Raw genomic sequence first — 20,376 nt, 5'->3', positions numbered from 1 at the left:
TAAGCACTTACTCTGTGACAGGCGCTGAGGTAGAGAACTTAAGCGTTTAATAAATGCCACCATCATTCATTCATTCAATCGTATTCATTGAGCACGCTGAGGTAGAGAACAGTGCTCCGCACTTAGTAAGCGCTTAATAAATGCCATCATCATTCATTCATTCAATCGTATTCATTGAGCGCTTACTGTGTGCAGAGCACTGTACTAAGCGCTTGGGAAGTACAAGTTGGGCTAATCAGTTTGGACACAGCCGCTGTCACAGTCTAAGTAGGAGTCCCCAGGAGACAAAGAACTGAAGTGACTTGCCCAAGATGCCAGAGTAGGCAAGTCGTAGAGCTGAGATTAGAACCGTGGCCCTCTGCTTCCCAGGCCCCTGCTCTTTCCACTGTGCCATGCTGTCTCCCATCAATGGAAACCTTTCAGAAACTGCTCAAGCGCTTAGTACAGTGCTCTGCACATAGTAAGCGTTCAATAAATACGATTGATGATGCTCAGTTTTTATCTTCTGACCCAGCATGAGGCAGAGTGCGCTTTGGCGCTTGACAAGGCTCTGGGAAATCTTCCTTTTTCCCGGCGCTAGGACGGAAACGGAAAACATCTTCTCCCACTCAGGCCCCAACCACCCTTTCAAAAGGTCTTTCGAAACTCGTTCTGAACACTGGAGTTCTGCAACACCCCTCCTCCCGAGATGTTTGGTCCAAAGGTGCCTCGCGCTGGCTGCCGGCCGTGGCGAACCTTGCTACAATTAGCTGACGGGGCACTGACACTTCAAAATGTCAACTAGTTTGAAGGCTGGGGAAGGCTTTGAATTCTATCTTTGGCTTACGCTTTTTTCACTAGAGCTCCCCAATCCTAAAAATAGCTGGAACAAAAAGTGGAAGGAAAAAAAAAAACCCCAACAGTATATTGTTGCATCTGCATACTATCAGATGCAAGAAATCAGCTGGCACTTAATAAAGTGACCATAATAGTAATTACTAACAATAACTGCAGTACTTGTTAAGCACTATGTGCCAGACACTGTACTAAGTGCTGGGTTGGACACAAGCAAATCAGGTTGGACACAGTCCCTTTCCCAGGTGGGGCTCACGGTCTCAATCCCCACTTTACAGACAAGATAACTGAGGCACAGAGAAGTAAAGCGACTTGCCCAAGGTCACACAGCAGACAAGTGGTGGAGGCGGGATTAGAACCCATGACCTTGTGATTCCCAGGTTTGAACTCTATTCACTATGCCATGCTGCTTCTTGGCTGGAATCCATGGTCTGTCTCCCCTTCTAGACTGTAAGCTTCTTATTTGTTGTTGTACTGGACTCTCCCAAGCACTTAGTACAGTGCTCTGCACAGAGCAAGCACTTAATACAATTGACAGGCTAAAGACCAAATTACATTACTCCCTTTATGATCTCTGCACCTACAAGGTCCTAAGGGGAAGGAAAGGTATTGACACACAATTAAAATAAAAGCCATTTTCATGGAAAGTAAGAATCAATGCAGTATCAGAAGTGATAGCCCTGTTAAAATACAAAGTTTTCCATCCTGGTATTTTGCTGTCACACTGCAGTTTGAAGTTAGCCTTACACCAACCACATGCCCCCATGTTTACTTCAACTGTTTCAAAAGGAAAACTAGGTGGAAGTCTCACATTAATGCCACTTTAAGAGATTGTTTCCCATGATCTTTGCCATCAAAACAAAGGGCACCTGATTTAATAGGCTCATTTTAAAATAACAGTTCAGAAAAACAATTCAAAACATCCTGCTTCAGTGCTCTGATTGAGCTGTGGGCAGGGAATATGTCTTCTCTGTTAAACTGTACTCTCCCAAAAGCTTAGGGCAGTGGTCTGTCCACATGTTTTGTTTTGTTGTCTGTCTAAATCAATCAGTCAATCGCATTTATTGAGCGCTTACTGTGTGCAGAGCACTGTACTAAGCACTTGGGAAGTACAAGTTGGCAACATATAGAGACGGTGCCTACCCAACAGTGGGCTCACGGTCCAGAAAGGGGAGACAGAGAACAAAACAAAACATATTAACAAAATAAAATAAATAGAATAGATATGTACAAGTAAAATAGAGTAATAAATACATACAAACATATATACAGGTGTATATATACAGGTCTCCCCCTTCTAGACTGTGAGCCCGTTGTTGGGTAGGGACTGTCTCTATATGTTGCCAACTTGTACTTCCCAATTGCTTAGTACAGTGCTATGCACACAGTAAGCGCTCAATAAATACGACTGAATGAATGAAATGAATGAATAGTAAGTGCTCAATAAATAGGACTGAATGATTGACCGGGCATTCCTACTTTTCAAATATCCTCCTGTTAGGATTCAGGCCCAACTTTCTTTAGTTTGGCACAGGGAAGCAACGGGGACCAGTGGAAAGAGTACAGGCCTGGGGAATCAAAGGAACTGGGTTCGAATCCCAGGTCCACCACTTGTCCACCGTGTGACCGTGGGCAGGTCACTTCACTTCTCCATACCTCAGTTCCCTCATCTGCAAAATGGGGATTCAATACTTGTTCTCCTTCCTCTTCAGACTGTGAGCTCCATGTGAGACCTGATTATCTCATTCCCTACACCCTACCTCATATCTACCCCAGCACTTAGAGTGCTTGACACACAGTAAACACTTAAATACCTTTATTATTATTATTACTTACTACTACTAATAATAATAAACAACTTTCTGGTGACTTCATCTCCAACAAAGTGTTTGGGATTTCATCAACAATTGCAAGCCTCCTTTGGCACCCTGGAAAACAGGAAACCAAACAATTTTCCTGCTGTCGAAAATATCCTGGTCTACTCTTTGCCGAGGATGTTCCCAGGGAGAAAGATCAAGGAAATTTCTGTTCTTGTCCACTTGCCCAGCGTAATGAAGTGAGTGGCTCTCTGTCTGGGGTACTGCTTAGTGCGGAGAGCCAAATTTGGTCAACTCTATTCAACACACATTTTCGGGCTTTTCTCAAAAGCTCTCCCTGCATCTCAAAAAGATGAGTAAGAGCAGCGTCCGTTGTTTTCGACGGCTATCTAGGAACAGTTGTTTCGAGAAGACTGAAGATGAAAAGTACCATCTGAGCAAGGACAACTAGAATAGCGTAACATGAGGAGGAGGGAGGGATTTCTTCACAAACCCTTCCAATTACAGCCTTGCCTGGACTAAAGAAACAGTGCCTGGAGACTGTAAGCTCCAGTAGACAATACTCAGTCGCATTGTCCTCTCCCAAGCACTTAGCATAGTGCTCTGCCCCAAGTAAGCGTTCAATAAATACCACTGATCCACACACCGATTGATATTGCAAATACACATAAACTCTCACTAGTCTGGAGAAGGAGCATGAGCCTGGGCGTCGGAAGGTCATGGGTTCTAATCCCGGCTCTGCCACTTGTCTGCTCTGTGACCCTGGGCAGGTCACTACACTTTTCTGAGCCTCAGTTACCTCATCTGTAAAGTGGGGATTGAGACGGTGAGCCCCACGTGGGAAAAGGGACTGTGTCCAACCTGATCTGCTTGGATCCATCCCAGTGCTTAGTACAGTGTCTGGCACTTAGTAAGCTCTTAACAAACACAATTATTATTATTATTATTATTATAGGACAGGAAGGAAGGAGGGACACTTCATCTTGAACAATTCCTGTAAGAAAAACACTTCAGGCTTTCACCCTGACAAGGATTAACTTAATGATCCCATCCATTGATTCCCAGTGAATTACGGTCATTCTAGTCAGTTCGCCACATAGCTGTACATCATCATACTCTGCTGCAAAATATCCATCTTCTTGGAAACCAGCTGTAACCAAGGCAGAATGTTTTACAGAACCAGTGATAAAATAAATGCCCAGAAAACACACCTTTAAATTCAAATCAAAGGAGACATTTAAAGTTTGGGCATTCTTCATTATGGAAAAGGAGCTTCCACTTTGAGACTATTTTATATCAGAACAGCTCCATCTGTTGTATAATTATCTCTGATAAACGGCACAAGGCTTTGAGCTTCATTAGAGAGAAGGGGAGAGATACAGGCAGCTCTGGAAATAAATCTCCCCGCCGTATTTCACTTAATGCCATCCCAGCAGGAAGTCGTAAAGCATTTTTTTAATAGGTAGCATTTTCAACTGCTCTCCTGGATAAGCCCACCCTCTCCTGCCCAATATCTGGTCTCTTGGAGTTGATTCAAACACTAGTGTTCTGCAGGCTGGTGGGGGTTAAGATGGGGGGGGCGCATTTTATTTTTGATATTTTTGAAATTTAAGCATTCACATGAATGCATTGTTCTAAATTGCAACAGCAATGAGACCAAAGAAAAGCTGACTTGGCCAAATAATGGCAGGACGCTGACACCAAAGAAGAGTGGTTGCCCATTCACTTCTGTATCAAACAAAGACTGCTCACCACTGTCCTTAAATCACTCCATCACCTTGACCCCTCCTATCTCACCTCTCTTTTCTCCTTCTACAACCCAGCCCAAATCCTTCGCTCTTCTGGTGCCGCTAACCTTCTCACTGTGCCTCCACCTCACCTATTTCGCCACCGACCCCTGGCCCACGTCCTGCTTCTTGCCTGGAAAGTCCTCCCTCCCCAAATCTACCAGATAATTACCCTCCCCGTCTTCAAAGCCTTACTCCTCCACATCTCCTCCAAAATGCTTTCAGAGACCAAGCCCCACTTTTCCTCATCTCCTACTCCCTTCTGCATCGCCCTGACTTGCTCCCTTTGCTCTCCTACCCCACCCCCAGAGCCCCACAGCACTTATGTATAGATCTGTAATTTTATTTATTTGTAGGGATGTCTGCCTCCCCCGCTTTAGACTGTGAGCACATTGTGGGCAGGGAATGTCACTGTTTATTGTTGTATTGATCTTTCCCAAGGGCTTTGTACAGTGCTCTGCATACAGTGTTTAATACAACTGAATGAATGAATGGTCTGTCACCTGACAAAACGGAGGACCACTAATCAAAGTTCATCATGTTCTAAAAATCCTTTACGAAGATCCTGTATGAACAATGTTTCTGGTGTTTTGTATTGCTTACGCCTTCCTCAGTCTTAGAACTGCTTGAAATGGTTGGAACCTGCCTGGTAGTTTGGGAGAGAAGGGTTGGAAAGGTAGTGGGACGATTCCTCAGAAATGTGGGATTTGGAGACTGGAGCGCTGAATGGCTATTTGATGGTGGCAAGAAGTGTGGTGGGTGGTCCTGTGAACACCCCCCACCCTTCATCTCTCTTTTCCTGGCCTAAGCATTCGATCAATCAATTCATCAATGGTATTCCTTGAGTGCTTACTGTGTGCAGAGTACTGTACAGAGAAGCAGCGTGGCTCAGTGGAAAGAGCCCGGGCTTTGGAGTCAGAGGTCAGGGGTTCAAATCCCGGCTCCGCCAATTGTCAGCTGTGTGACTTTGGGCAAGTCACTTAACTTCTCTGGGCCTCAGTGACCTCATCTGTAAAATGGGGATGAAGACTGTGAGCCCCCTTTGGAACAATCTGATCACCTTGTAACCTCCCCAGCGCTTAAAACTGTGCTTTGCACATAGTAAGCGCTTAATAAATGCTATTATTATTATTATCATTATTATTACTGAGCAATTGGGAGAGTACTCTACAACCGAACGGGTAGACATGTTCCCAGCCCACAGTGACGTTATGGTCTAGATGAGGAGACAAGTGGCATTAATAGAAAGAAAGAAATGATGGTTACGGGCATAAGTGCCATGGGGCTGAGGGAGGGCTGAAAAAAGGGTGCAAAAATTCAAGTGCTCCTGCTCCGAGTATGGATGGCTTATTAAGCCCCGGCTGAATTGCTTTTCGTCCTGTCCCATTAACAGGCTCTCTTCCCATTCTAAAACCACGCAGCTTTTTCCCAAGAGTTTCTAAGGCTGGCCTCTATCGGCAACTAAATGCCAGAGAAACAACGGCAATCCCAGAATGAAAATTGCATTTTTCAATCAAAGCAACTAAAATGAGCAGGTTCCCGAGTTGCTTCTACGAGGAAATATTTTAAGGCAATATCTAATAGATGACCCAGTCAGTGGTGGGAAATCTGGTTTTAATCCAAATGGTACTCTGGGCTTAATCCCAGGAAAGATTTTTCTCTTTCATTGACATCTGAGTGGCATTTAGAACCATTTCGGCAAATGGGATGTAAAATTCACATAATTTCTGTCCAGTCCCATTAATTTCTGAGACCACTACTGGCATGCCCCTTTTAACATTTTAGCTCCGTGTTCCAAAATAACTTTTCCCTTTCTTTAAGGAACACTTCAAATAACCCTTTTCTTCCAGCAAGAAGTGTGAATGTGAGGAGGATTTTGGGGTTTTTTTCTTTTTTTTTGGTGAGGGTATTTGGGGTGGGTGGGGGGAAGGGGAAGCAGAGTAGAAGAAAGCAAAAAGACAAAAAGACAGCAGTTGCTGCTGTTCTCCTTACATTGTCAGTCGGTGGTATTTATTGAGTGCTTACTGTATGCAGAGCACTGTAGTAAGTGCTCGGGAGAGGCTAATACAATGGAGCTCGTAGACACGTTCCCTGCGCACAGGGAGCTTATGGTCTTGGAAGAAAGAAATTAACAGAAATTACAGATCTGTACATAAGTGCTGTGGGGCTGAGGTGGGGTGAATAAAGAGTACCTATCCCAATGCAAGGGAATCACAAAAGGGAGAGGGAGTAGGGGAAAAGAGGGCTTAGCCGGGGAAGGCCGGAGGATATGGGATTTTAGTAAGGCTTTGAAGGTGGGGGGAAACGAAGCACAAATGCCCCTAATTTACCCCCAGTACGGAAACTCGGGGCAGCTTCAATCCCCCTGGAATGGTCTGGCATCATGGGACTTTTCCTAACCTGCTACAAGGGGGCAGAGAAAGGAAGGAAGGAAAAGGGTGAGGCGGAAGAACAGAAAACAAGTTTTCTTGGAAGAAGGAAGCAGGGACATGGGCAAGAAGTTCAGTGTTCTGGCTGCAAAATCTTTGTGTGTGTGTCTATCTCTCTCTCTCCCTGTATCTCCCTTGGGGAAGGAGAGAAAGAAAATTTATATATATATGTGTGTGTGTATATATATATATATGTGTGTATATATATATATATATATATATACACACACCCCAGCAAGGTGACGCAAAGGTGCAGGGACTGATCTCTGCTAGGGAGTGAGAGAGAAAGAGAAAGAAAGAGAGAATGAGAGATTTCCCTGCATAAGCAAGCAACACCACTTCCTTCCTTCCCAGAGCACTGTAGGGCTCACCCCTTCCAAAGCGAGAGCAAACGCTCTGTGATCTTTATGGAAAGGAAAGAAAGAGAAGAAAGAAAGGAATGAGACATATTTGGAGCATGAGGGTTTGTGGCAAAGAAAGACTTCTGACCGCCTGATCTCACTGATTTTCTAAAACCTGCCCCACACACTTCACTCCTCTAACTCCGACGTTCTGGCAGTACCTCAATCTCATCTTTCTCGTCGCCAATCCCTCGTCCACATCCTCCCTCTAATTTCCCCTCTCATATCCGACAGACCAAGCTCCTCCCATCTTTAACACCCAGATAAAATCACATTTCCCCCAAGAGTCCTTTCCCGACTATGCCCTTACTTCTGAATTGTCTATACACTTGGGTCTGTTCCCCTTAAGCATTTTGATAGTCACCCATTCCCCTTTACCCTTGGGAGTCAGAAGGGCATGAGCTCTAATCCTGGCTCTGCCACTTGTCTGCTATGTGACCCTGGGCAAGTCACTCAACTTCTCCGAGCCTCAGTTACCTCATCTGTAAAATGGGGATTAAGACTGTGAGCCCCACGTGGGACAACCTGATTACCTTGTATCGACCCCAGTGCTTAGAACAGTGCCTGGCACATAGTAAGTGCTTAACAAATACCAACATAATTATTTAATCTGTCCACCAAGCCAGTGGTGCTAAGCTTGGCCTACGCTCGCTCTCTCCCCCCTCAAGCCTTCGTACTTACATTCTTCTTTGCTTGGTGAAGTTACATTCAATTCTGTCGAAAGCTGGGGCTGGTTGGAGTTAACAGTCGCTGAAGTTAAAGAGGTATTGCTGTTGTCGCTGTTTGTTTCTCCAGAAAACAGGTCTGATTGGCTGTTACTTGTGCTGGGAGTAGAGTCATCATCTGGTTGTTTCTTTTGAAAATCTGGAGAGAGGTGAAAAAAAAGAAGAAAAAAAATAATGGGAGAGGCTGAAGAAAATAAAAGAAGGACACTTTGAAGCAGATAGATAAGAACAGCTTTCCTGGTCTTGGCTGTGACACGAAATGGACACAGAGTGGTGCTGGGGATATCAGTCATGATGGTAATAATAATAATAATAAAAATGGTATTTGTTAAGTGCTTACTGTGTGTCTAGCACTGTTCTAAGAGCTGGGGCAGATAGAAGCTAATTAGGTTGGGCTCACAGTCTTAATCCCCATTTTCCATATGAGGGAACTGAGGCCCAGAGAAGTGAAATGAATTGCTCGGGATCACCCAAGCAGACACGTGGCAGAACCGAGATTAGAACCCAGGTCCTCCTGAATACCAGGCCCAGGCTCTTTCCACCCAGGCCACACTGCTTCCATAAATACGATTCACTGGTTGACTGGTCCCAAAGAAAACATCATGACTCAGTAAGAAACTCTAAGAAAAAATGGGGTAAAGGTAGCATTCCAGTACTGGACAAAAAAAAAAAAAAGAAAAAGAAAGAAAGACAAATCGATCTTCGTGCTTATAAATATTACACCAAGCATTCAAAGGGGATAAGAACCTGCCAGGCTAGGGAAGGTATTACTAGGTGGCAGAGACCTATTTTCCGCCTTGACCTCCAGGTCCAGCACCAGTGGAGAACAACGCTCTACCATGGCTCTGACCCTGAGGTCAATATCCACCTGCCACATCTGATGGTCTCCTTCAGGGAAGCCAGGTTTTTGTGTCTGTGACGTCTTAACCCCAACTGGATCCCAATGTGTATGGTGTGGGTTTCCAAAAAAAAAAATCCTCTCAGACTTGTATACCGTAGAACTCAAATGCTGCCCTTGAGCATTTCAAAATGGGAGAATTTGGGACATTCAGAGGAAGTTACGAAAGCAAGGTCATTACGGTCACTCTTGCAGTAATGCAGTGGCCTGCCGGAGCATGTGTGTTTCCAAAAAAATCTCTCAGACTTGTACACTGCAGAACTCAAGTGCTTCTCAAGAACATTCCCAAATGAGAGAATCTGGGGCACTCAGGGGAAGTGAAGAAAGAAAGTTGAGAAGCAGTGTAGTTTAGCGAATAGAATGCAGGACTGGGCATCAAAAGGACCTGGGTTCTAATCCCTGCTCTGCCACTTGTCTGCTGTGGGATCTTGAGCAAGTCATTTCACAGGGCCTCAGTTACCTCATCTAGAAAATGGGGATTAAGTTTGTGAGCCCTATGTGTTGACTCTCCCACCTTTGACACATCGTGATGACAATAATTGTGGCATTTGGAAAGAAGCTTACTGTGTGCCAAGTGCTGCAGTGAACACTGGGGCAGCTATGAGGGAATTAGGTCCCTCATGGGGCTCACAGTCTAAATAGGAGGGAGAACAGGTACTGAATCCCCATTCTGCAGATGAAGGAAGTGACTTGTCCAAGGTCACACAGCAGGTAAGTGGCAGAGCCAGGATTAGAATCCAAGTCCTCTTGACTCCCAGTCTTCTTCTTGCCTGGGATTCCCTTCACTTTTAGATTAGCCCAACCAGCGTTTCCTGAAAACCCAAAACCGCTTCCTTCAGGAAGTATCCCTAGTTCCTATGACTTCCCAACTCCTCCCACCATCTCAACGTCTATTCATTCTCAGCCCCTTGAAGCAGTTTTGAGCATAGGCACATCAGCTTACATATTCTGAACATTTCATTTGCTTATTTTTTATGGTATTTGTTAAGCGCTTACTATGTCAAACGCCACTCTAAGAGCTGGGATAATTAGGCCAGACACTGTCCCTCATAGGGCTTGCAGTCTAAGTGGGAGAACAGAGTTTTAATCCCCACTTTACTTCTCTGTGTCTCAGTTAACTCATCAATAAAATGGGGGTTAGGATTGTGAGACCTATGCGGGACAGGGACTGTGTCCAAACTGATTTGCTTGTATCTACCCCAGTGCTTAGAACAGTGCCTGGCACCTAGTAAGCCCTTAACAAATACCACAATTATTATTACACCAATAAAATAAATTCCAGATACATACATTAAGCGCTATGGAGCTGAGGGTGGGATGAACACCAAATGTTTGTCCTCGCATCCTATATATTTGTTTTTAAGGACGTCACCTTATGCCGTCCTGATTCTCCAACTTGTTTTTCCCCCCCAACAGAAGCCAGCGCACTCTCTCCACAGGAGGTGCCCACCCTCTCCGCCTATAAAATCGGCGATAAGTTCATGAACACAGAGCTTCTAACCTCCGCTGCTAACAAGGCCATTAGCGGTATCTTGCCAATTCATAAACTCGCCTTTTATCCTTCTGATTAAAATCTTAATAAAATCCAATGGGTCGGATGTTAACCTTGGTTAAGGACCTTAACGATAACAAATCGAAACAGGAGTTAGCGAGAACCAATGGGGCTGAAACGATTGTGAAAACTTTCGAGAGGACTAATCTACGATGCCAGCTAGGAAGGGAAAACATTTCAGGTTGGTGGCCAGAGGAGGGTAGAGTGTAGTTTACAGGACTGTAGGAGTGTAGCTATAAACCTGGGACTCAGAAGGACCTTGGTTCTAATCCCGGCTCCATCACCTGCCTGCTGTGTGACTTTGGACAAGTCACTTTGCCTCTCTATGCCTGACACAGAGTCAGCACTTAACCAATACCATAAAATAGTGCTCTCTCAGTGGTATTGACTAAATACTCTCCTGCTGACCCCAGTATGGGAAGATAGGCTACATTTACACAGAATGAAAATATTAGGCGCCTTTAACATAGGACAACAACGTTAAAGGAAAGTAATAATATAAATATTAATAAATAATAATAAAATAATATAAACATAGTTCTATATAAATATGTGCACACTATAATATAAATATATAATATAATAAATAAATAATATCTTTGTTCTCTGATTACAAATCACTTGTGACCAGTCCACACAAGACCAAAATGGTGTCTCAAGCTACTTCCGTCTGCTCGAAATGAAATTGGTATCAGTGCCGGCTATCTCAGCTATCTGCTTCTCAGCTTTTGCAGTTGATCTCAGGAACAACAAACTAATAATAATAATAATAATAATAATAATGCAACATTTGTTAAGCACTCACTATGTGCCAGGCACTGTACTAAGCACTGGGGTAGATACAAGCTTGTCAGGTTAGACACAGTCCGTGTCCCAAACGGGGCTCACAGTCTTAATCCCCACTATAATAAGTGCTGCAGTAGATATGTCATTCATTCATTCAATAGTATTTATTAAGTGCTTACTCTGTGCAGAACACTGTACTAAGCATTTGGGAAAATACAACAATAAGCAGCAACATTCCCTGCCCACAAGAAGCTTACGCCAGGTCCTGCCTGGGGTTCACAGTCTATGAAGAGGGAGACCAGACACTGAACCCCCATTTTGCAGAAGAGGGAACTGAGGCCCAGAGAAGTGAACTGACTTGCCCAAGGTCACACAGCAGGCAAGTGGCGGAGCCAGGATTAGAACCCAGGACCTCTGGCTCCCAGGCCCGTACGAATGACTGGTCTTTGAACTAATTCCAAGGCTTTTCCCAGTGCTTGGGACAGTAGTGAACATTGGAAGCTTTAGGCTCCCACCCGAAGCCCTGTGAGTAATTAAGCTTACTTTAAAATTGAGTCTATCACTAAAATGGAAATCGCTGAAATTGTATGGTCTTTAGAGTTTTCACACTTTCTTCTCAGATGTGTGAACAAGCACAAAAGTTACTTGGGAGGAAGCTGGCTTCACACGACGCGTTTATTGTGCAGACTATATAGTTTTCCCCTGTAATAGTCCTGAGTCTCTTATTCATTTACAGTTCATAAATTAACATGTTAGCATTAATAGCAAATAACTAACCACGAAATGATTGCATGCCTGAAATTTTAAGAAAAAGGGGGGGGAAAAACACACTTAGAACAGTGCCAGGGCTTAGAACAGTGCTTGGCACATAATAAGTGCTTAACAAATACCATCACTACTATAGAAAGGTCCTATCTGAACACACTGCCTTCAAATAACTAAGAGGATATTTGAAGTAGAGAAGCAGCTTGGCCTAGTGAATAGAGCACGGGCCTGAGAGTCAGAAGGACCTGGGTTCTAATTCCGGGCTCGACCGCTTGCCTGCTGTGTGACTTGGGGCAAGTCAAGTCACTTCACTTCTCCGTGCCTCAGTTCACTCCTCCGTAAAACCGGGATTAAGACTGTGAGCCCTATGTGGGACAGGGACTGTGTCCAACCTGATTAACTTGTATCTACCCCAGTGCTTAGTACAGTGCCTGGCACACAGTAAGCACTTTAAAAAATACCATTAAAAATAAGTAATATTTGAAGCCAACATCAACCAGCTGAATTAGTACGCCCTGGGTGCGACAGACATTAGGCTGATCTGAGAAAAAGTTAGGCAGCAGACCAGTAAAAATAAAAAAAACATTTGGTCAGAAGGGAGTCTGGGTATTTGGGGGCTGGGAAAGCTTCTTCAGCTCCCAAAAACAATCTAAAGAAATTTATTATGAGCCTGACTTTCTCCTGGGGTAGTCCGTGGCTTCTGGAATTTCACATTTTTTTTTATCGCGCACCAGAGGTAAGGGTCCCCGCAGTTAGCAGCTTCTGGAAAATGATTGGAAGATTTGGTCCCTCGAAGCGCTTCCCTTTTTCCTTTTCTGTCCCTTAGTGACCTGAACTCTCTTCTCACATGCCTTTGAATCTGCCCAACTGCAATTCCCCAAACAATCGCAGACTGCTTAGGAGTACGCAGAGCGCTTAACTAAGCATCTGATGCTTTCCTTTTCCCCCTCAAGTCTACTCCTCATTTCTCTCTCAGAGGTCAAAGCTTTCAATTCGGACTTTCTGCCATTTCTAGCATTGCCTATGACCCTGGGCTTCCTTTACTCTTTCCTTGCTTCTCCTCTTTCATCCTGATCAATTCCAAAGAGCGCTTAAAAAAAAAATCACCTTCATATCAATGTCTTCCCCTGTAGACTCTAGACTCCTTGTGGGCACAGATCACATTTAACAACTCTATTATTATTACTCGCAGTAAGAATAGTATTTAAGAATAATAATAAGTGTGGTATTTGTTAAGTGCTTATGAGCCCATGTCTCATCTAGCATATAGTGACCACGACGCAGGATACAGATCCAGTTAGCATTGCCAAGGGAACATGACAATTAACGCAAACCTCCTGCCTGGTTATCTTGGCACCAGTTAAATGTGTACTTACTGTGTGCAGAGCACTGTTCAAAGCACTAGGGAGTGGAAACTACAACGGAGTTCCCTGCTCACAAGGAGCTTTCAGTCTAGAGGGAGAATCGCAACCACTGTCGCCTATGTGAAAGGGGAAACGGCCACTGTGGCATTTAGGAGCTCAGATTTTCTTGCGGGCTAAGCTGAGAAAGCCGATATCTCAATTTTCCATCAAAATAAAAAAGGGGAAGGACAATCCCTTGGCTGCAAAACCAACCATGTCAAACTGTAGAGCTAAAAATAAAGTCTTTAACCTTTGCTTTTAAACAAAAGGAAAAGAAGAATGCCGATTACCTTGCACGTTGCTGTGTCGGTTAGAAAAGTGTAGGGTGGGGCCTTTGAGTTGGGATTAAATTGCATTTATCATCTGTGAACCTATAGTTGAAAAGGTGAGTTGAAAGATACCCCACTAAAACTGGTTTCTATGAAGGATGTCATCGTAAAGTGGGGAGGGAGTGGTTGAAGCAAAGTGTCTATTTCCATCAGATTCTGGCATATGTTAAGTAGGGCCCTGCTATTTTGTACTCAAATGTCAGATCCGATTTTTTGGGGGAGACTTCATTACCGCACTCCCATGCTACCCTGGAGGTCACCAAAGCACTAATTGACACGTGGAGGCAAAAAAGTCAAATTGTTCTTTAGCTCTTTTGGCTCTAATCACTCTGGAGCAAAAGCAGAAACTACAAATCTTAAATGCAAGGACAGTTCCAAGCTGGAAAACGATTACGCATTCCACCCTTGTTTTACTAACAGCCGTGACCTTAAGAGTGATACGCGGCTTAAAAATGGATACAACTTTCTTTTAAGCTTCCCCCGACATGAATCAGCCTTGCGTTCTCGCTCTTTTCAAAAACAACCTGCCTTGTCTGAAGGCGGCAAGGCCGCGGGACGGGGGCTCCTATTCCTTGGTGAGAGGAACAGCACTGAGGTTAGCCAGCACTCAGATCTTATCCAACAGCTTGAATGAGCAATTAAAGTAGCTGTCTTCTAAACAGGAAGCAGAATTCGGGGGAAGAATAATTTTAAAGATCCAGGAGGAACCCAACTGGCAAACTTTAGACAGTAGAAACAGCACAGCCAGAGTATGGACCTGGTTTCTAATCCCAGGTCTGCCATTTGTCTGCTGGGTGACCTTGGGCAGGGACAGGGTCCAATGTGGGGCTCACAGTGGTCATCCCCATTTTCCAGATGAGGGAACTGAGGCCCAAGGTCACACAGCCGACAAGTGGCAGGCGCGGGACTAAAACCCAGCTCCTTCTATCTCCCAGGCAACACTTGCTTCCTCCACCGAGCCCTGTTGCTACCCAACTCTTAAACTGGGCTCCCCAAGGGTGTCCACTCTGGCTCTGGTGCCTGGCTACCCTTCCTCCAATTTATTTTAATGACGTCTGTCTCCTCCTGTAGACTCAAAGCTCCTTGTGGGCAGGGCACTCTGTGGTATTGAAATTTCCCAACCGCTCGGTTCAGGGTTTGACTGATGGATTGGTTGTTGGGTCTATCCATCGGAGTAGGGCTTGGAGACATCGAAGCTGGAGGCTGAGAATTTTGGTTCCACCCCCCTGGAGGGAATTTTGGAAAAGCATCGAGAAGCCTAGATCAGCACACCTAGTGGATAAAATATGTGTTTGAGAATCAGGAAATAACAATGATAATAATAATGACAATAATTGTGGCATCTGTTAAGTGCTTACCATGTGCCAGGCACTGTACTAAGTGCTGGGGTGGATAGAAGCAAATCGGGATGGACACAGTCCCTGTCCCACATGGGGCTCACAGTCTCCATCCCCATTTTACAGGTGAGGTAACTGAGGCCCAGAGAAGTAAAGGGACTTGACTAAGGTCATGCGGCAGATACGTGGAGGAGCTGGAATTAGAACCCAAGACCTTCTGACTCCTGGGCCCATGCTCTATCCACTATGCCATGCTGCTTCTCTACAACCTCTTGTCCCAGTCCTGCTGGGTGACCCTGGGCGAGTCTTTCGATCTTTCCGTCCCTCAGTTTCCTCATCTGTAAAATGGGAAGGCTACATTTTTTCCCCTACCTCTTAGACTGGGGGTCCTGGCGACTTGACACCTGTCCACTTGTTTTGTTTTGTTGTCTGTCTCCCCCTTCTAGACTGTGAGCCCATTGTTGGGTAGGGACCATCTCTCTATGTTGTCAACTTGTACTTCCCAAGCGCTTAGTACAGTGCTCTGCACACAGTAAGTGCTCAATAAATACAATCAAATGAATGAATGGGACCGTCTCTAATTTGATTGCCTTTAATCTACCACCAGGCACAGGCATATGGTAAGTGCTGAAACCTAATTAATACACACCACTCTGTGCAACTTCAAGGGTGGACTTCAACACTTATTTGTTTAGTCATTTTCTTTCAACTGGGAAATTAAAAGGCAGCAATATCCTCTTCAAAAGGAGACCAAAATATACATCTGAGTGTGGCCTACATCTTGACAGGAAAAACACTGTTAATTTGATGTCCTGCACAGCACTAAATTTCCTTTTTTAGTTCTGCCCTCTCCTATTCTGAATTTTGGGAACGACGTGCAGCAAAATAGGTTCCTGGGAAACAGGGGGGATAAAAAAAACAAATGACCAAGACTACTGTTCTTCAGTAATAACTGAGAACTCTGAAGGAACGCTACTATACTGGCAGATGGGTTGGTTAATTACCTCACATTTACTCTGAGCACTGCAGTCATGAGGTGCACTAAAGCTAATATTCTTTTAATAAAGGAGTTGGGGGTGGGGAGAGAGAAGGGTGGAGGTGAAACTTTTAGTTAGCTTTCTTTGGTTAGCACTGTTTTCAAAGCTCTTTGCCTTGACATTCTCTCGTGGACTTCTCCAGAGAGTATTGTGGTTTTAAAATATGCATTAAAAAAAACCTCTCTTGTCCATCCTCTACAGCTCCAATTAAAATGGTACATTTGCTTCATTTTTAGTCAGTAAGCTTCATTTAAAGTTCACACATTTTAAAATATCTACATCAAAAAGTCATGAGCCTTTCCATAAAGAGCTAATGGGCCAACATGCCGAATCCAGCCTTCTTCTCGGTTTTTCAGTATCTTTCCTTTCCCAGGGCCAGGTGGGAGGAAATACACACAGAATACGTCTGTAGATAGAAGAGAAGCAGCGGGGCCTAATAGAAAGAGCACGGGCTCAGCAGTCAGAGGACCTGGGTTCTAATCTCGGCTCAGCCACTTGCCCACTGTGTGACCTTGGGTAAGTCATGTAAATTATCTGGGCCTCAGTTCCCTCAGCTGGAAAATGGGGATCTAATGCCTGTTTTCCCTCCTGCTTAGACTGTGAGTCACGTGTGGGATGACCTGATGATTTTGTCTCTATTACACCCTCATCAAGTGCCACACCAGTCAGGGACTCTGCACTCAGGGAAGCTAAAATAATGTCAGGGGGCTAATACTGGATGAGACCAAGGATTAATCAATCCATCAGTAAATACTATTTTTTGAGCACTTACTATATGCAGAGCACTGTACTAAGCACTTGGGAGCAAACAATAAGACAGAAGGATGAGACCCATTATCCTGAAACATTTATTAAACAAACTCTCTCTCCTGGTCCTCCCTACTCTTGTCTGCACAAGTTAAATTGTCATGCTTCCTGTCCTCTGAGAGAATAAAAGCCAACGAGTTTACCATTTAAGAAGATAGTTTAGTCTTAGATTTGCCTTGCCCTGTATTTCCTTAATGGCATCTGCTGTACGTTTTCTATGTATTAAGCACTGTTCTAAGTGCTGGAGAAGAAACAGGTTAATCAGGTCAGATCAATCAATCAATCGTATTTATTGAGCGCTTACTGTGTGCAGAGAACTGTACTAAGCACTTGGGAAGTACAAGTTGGCAACATATAGAGACGGTCCCTAGCCAACAGTGGGCTCACAGTCTAGGATACAGTCTTAGTATTTGTAGCAATAGTAGTTCAGCAATACTAGTACAGTATTACTAGTTCATTCATTAATTCAATCGTATTTATTGAGCACTTACTGTGTGCAGAGCACTGTACTAAGCACTTGGGAAGTTCAGTATTACTAGCAGTAGTACAGTATTCGTAGTAAATGTACTGAGTGCCTAAGTTCAGTGTACTGAACTTGGGAGACAAGAGAGGCACAATATCCCTGCCCACCAGGAGCTAAAAAACCTCAAATAAGTATGAATACATAAGCGCTGAAGAGAGACACTTGCCTAAGGGCAAGTGAAGGGTTGATAAGAACTGGGGTTTTGGAGAAGTGGGATTTCGGGTGGGAAGAGTTAGGGTTTGGTGGTTGTTTTGGGGTGGGGGGATGAGGAGGAGAAGGAGAAGAAAAAGGAGAAAGAGGACAATGCAAGATTGTCCAAAGGTACAGCCAGGAGGTGAGCTGGGGAGACAAGAAGAGCACAAAAGAATACAGGATTGTACTGAAAGAAATGATAATACTGCATAAAACAAGTTTCCATCTTGTAAAGTGTCTCTGGCATTCACAAACAACCCAAGACTTCCAGTACAGTTGAGTTGGAAAAGAGAACACAAATCGCGTTAATAAAAGTAGTACCTGGGAGCAACAAGGAGCTATTCAGGTTTGTGTGTTTCTTCCACCTGTGCTTAAAGGTAAATCCTTTTCAAAACTCGACTGAGCCCTCATTTCCGCTACTTCCTCTCCCTTCTGTGTCACCCTTGCACTTGGATTTGTACCCTTTATTCAACCCTCCTGCAGCACTTGTGCACATATCTGGAATTTCTTTTAATGTCTGTCTCCCCCTCTGAACCATAAGGTCATCGTGGGGAGGGAACGTGTCCATGAACTCTGTTGTACTGTACTCTCCCAAGTGCTTAGAACAGAGCTCTGCACTCGGTAAGTGCTCAATGAATGCGACTGAGAAAGTTACAACTGTGTATTTTGAGGACTGGAAATTTTTTTTAGGAAAATGGCGCACGCTAGCCTGTCAATGCTAAATGAACGGGGTAATATGAATGGACTTGGTTGCTTAAAAAAAAAACAAAAAAAAATGCCCCCACATCAAGCAAGGCAGAAATGGAACAGTCATGGCCATTGCAAAGGTTCACTGCTGAAATGGGAAGGCGATGTTAATAAAAAATAATCAGAGGTTCAACATGCTCTTCTGCCAGGGGATGTGTTTTGAAGAGAAAATACTTTAATCCATGTTATTCTTGAGAAGCACCCTTCAAATTCTGCTGTGGTTTAACAAGAAAAAAAAAAAAGACCACCTTAATGCATGGACAAAATTTCCATACTCCCATGCATCAAAGTGTCAAAAAACCACCAAGAAAGAAAAACTGACCTATATTTATGAATCCAAAAGGTCAATGCAAAATCAACTTTTCACTAGACTCAGGTGGTGTAAAAACTGCATTCTCATTAAATCCCGAGGATGAAACCCCGTGAATCGGAGTCGGAGTATCGGTCTTGACAACCCCGGCCATCATCCAAATCGCCCGCTCTGCATTTTGATAGCAAATGTCTTTCTAAGCACGTCTCTGAGAGAGAGGTGATTACATGCAAAGAGGCAGACTGAGGGTAAGCCCGAAAAGAACTCGCTGCTTCCTAATCACATACGAGATATTTGCTTGGAATCTGTGCTTGAATAATTGCCTTGGGTTTATATTATCTGTAAAATATTTGTCACGCTTAAACTTGATTTTACCTAAGCAAAGAGTGATCGCCGGTAATTAAATGAATTCAAGTTCTGATTGTTGGCATTTTGACTGGGTCATTATCCACCCAGAAGATATAAATGTCCCTGGTCTTCAATGCTCAGCCTTCTATGAAATGGAATACAATGAAAAATAAATTGCGGTGGCCAGCCGAGGGATTCGCGGCAGAAAGTCTCGGTTTGGTACTCAGAGGATCCTGGGGAACCAAAATGGAACTCTTATTTTGGCAAAGGGAAAAGGAAAACGTACTTGTTGGAGAGTTGTCTCAAGTTGTCTTTGGAGAATAGCCAAGTGTGAGGTTTCTTCAGGAGGAAGAAGAGGACGTCAAAGATAAAGAACCATCTCCACCCTGGATAGATCTTGATTGAGGGGCATGTCTTTTTCCTCTCGTCACCTACCTCCATTCTTTTTTTTTTTTTAATGGAACTTATTGAGTGCTTACTCTGTGCCAGACACTGAACTGAGCACTGGGGTTGATACAAGGTCAACAGGCTGGACACAGTCTCTGCCCCAAACTGGGCTCTCAGTCTAGCTAGGAGAGAGTAGGATTTAATCCCCATTTTCCAGCTTGAGGGAACTGAGGCCCAGAGGAGTGAAGTGACTTACCCAAGGTCACGCAGCAGATAAGCGGCAGAGCTGGGATTAGAGCCAGGGTCGTCTTGATTCTGTTTTCTACCTCTTCGCCTATCCTAAGCATTTGGAGAACATGCTACCTAGGTCACTGGCTGCGCACAGAGTTTGTCAGGTGCAGACTGGTAAATAACCATGATCTTCAGACATTGCTCAATCCACAGTGTTTTGCTGATTTTGAAAAGTGGATCAAAATCATCTGCCTGTTTTCATGCACAGGTGAGCCTGTAGTACAATCATCAATACATAACAACTCCTGTACGACTGATTTGAGGACTTTCAATGATGCTCTTAGCCTGTGGAGTTGGAAGAATTTCCCAAAAGACCAGAATCTTCTAACATGGTATTTGTTAAGCACTTACCATGTGCTTCGTACCACTGTACGAAGCTCTGGGGTAGATACAAGCTAATCAGGCTGGACACAGACTATATTAATCAATCAATCATATTTATTGAGCGCTTACTGTGTGCAGAGCACTGTACTAAGCGCTTGGGAAGTACAAGTTGGCAACATATAGAGACAGTCCCTACCCAACAGTGGGCTCACAGTCTAAAAGGGGGAGACAGAGAACAAAACCAAACATACTAGCAAAATAAAATAAATAGAATAGATATGTACAAGTAAAATAAATAAATAAAAAGACCATATCCCACATGGTCTTAACTCCCCTTTCACAGAAGA

The 20,376-nt window shown here is 44.0% G+C and overlaps 1 protein-coding gene across 1 annotated transcript in view; it reads right to left on the bottom strand.

Moving 5' to 3' along the window:
- The window catches only part of ZFAND3 (zinc finger AN1-type containing 3), a 251,829-nt gene that overhangs the window by 65,554 nt on the left and 165,899 nt on the right, over nucleotides 1-20,376 (bottom strand). Inside the window, exon 3 of the mRNA XM_038760762.1 lies at nucleotides 7,950-8,132. Coding sequence (XP_038616690.1) covers nucleotides 7,950-8,132 — 183 coding nt within the window. The remainder of the gene's footprint in view (nucleotides 1-7,949; nucleotides 8,133-20,376) is intronic.

The sequence above is a fragment of the Tachyglossus aculeatus genome, chromosome 19 (genome assembly GCF_015852505.1).
Source record: "Tachyglossus aculeatus isolate mTacAcu1 chromosome 19, mTacAcu1.pri, whole genome shotgun sequence".
Lineage (NCBI taxonomy): Eukaryota > Metazoa > Chordata > Mammalia > Monotremata > Tachyglossidae > Tachyglossus > Tachyglossus aculeatus.
This window is presented reverse-complemented; position numbering and strand designations above follow the sequence as displayed.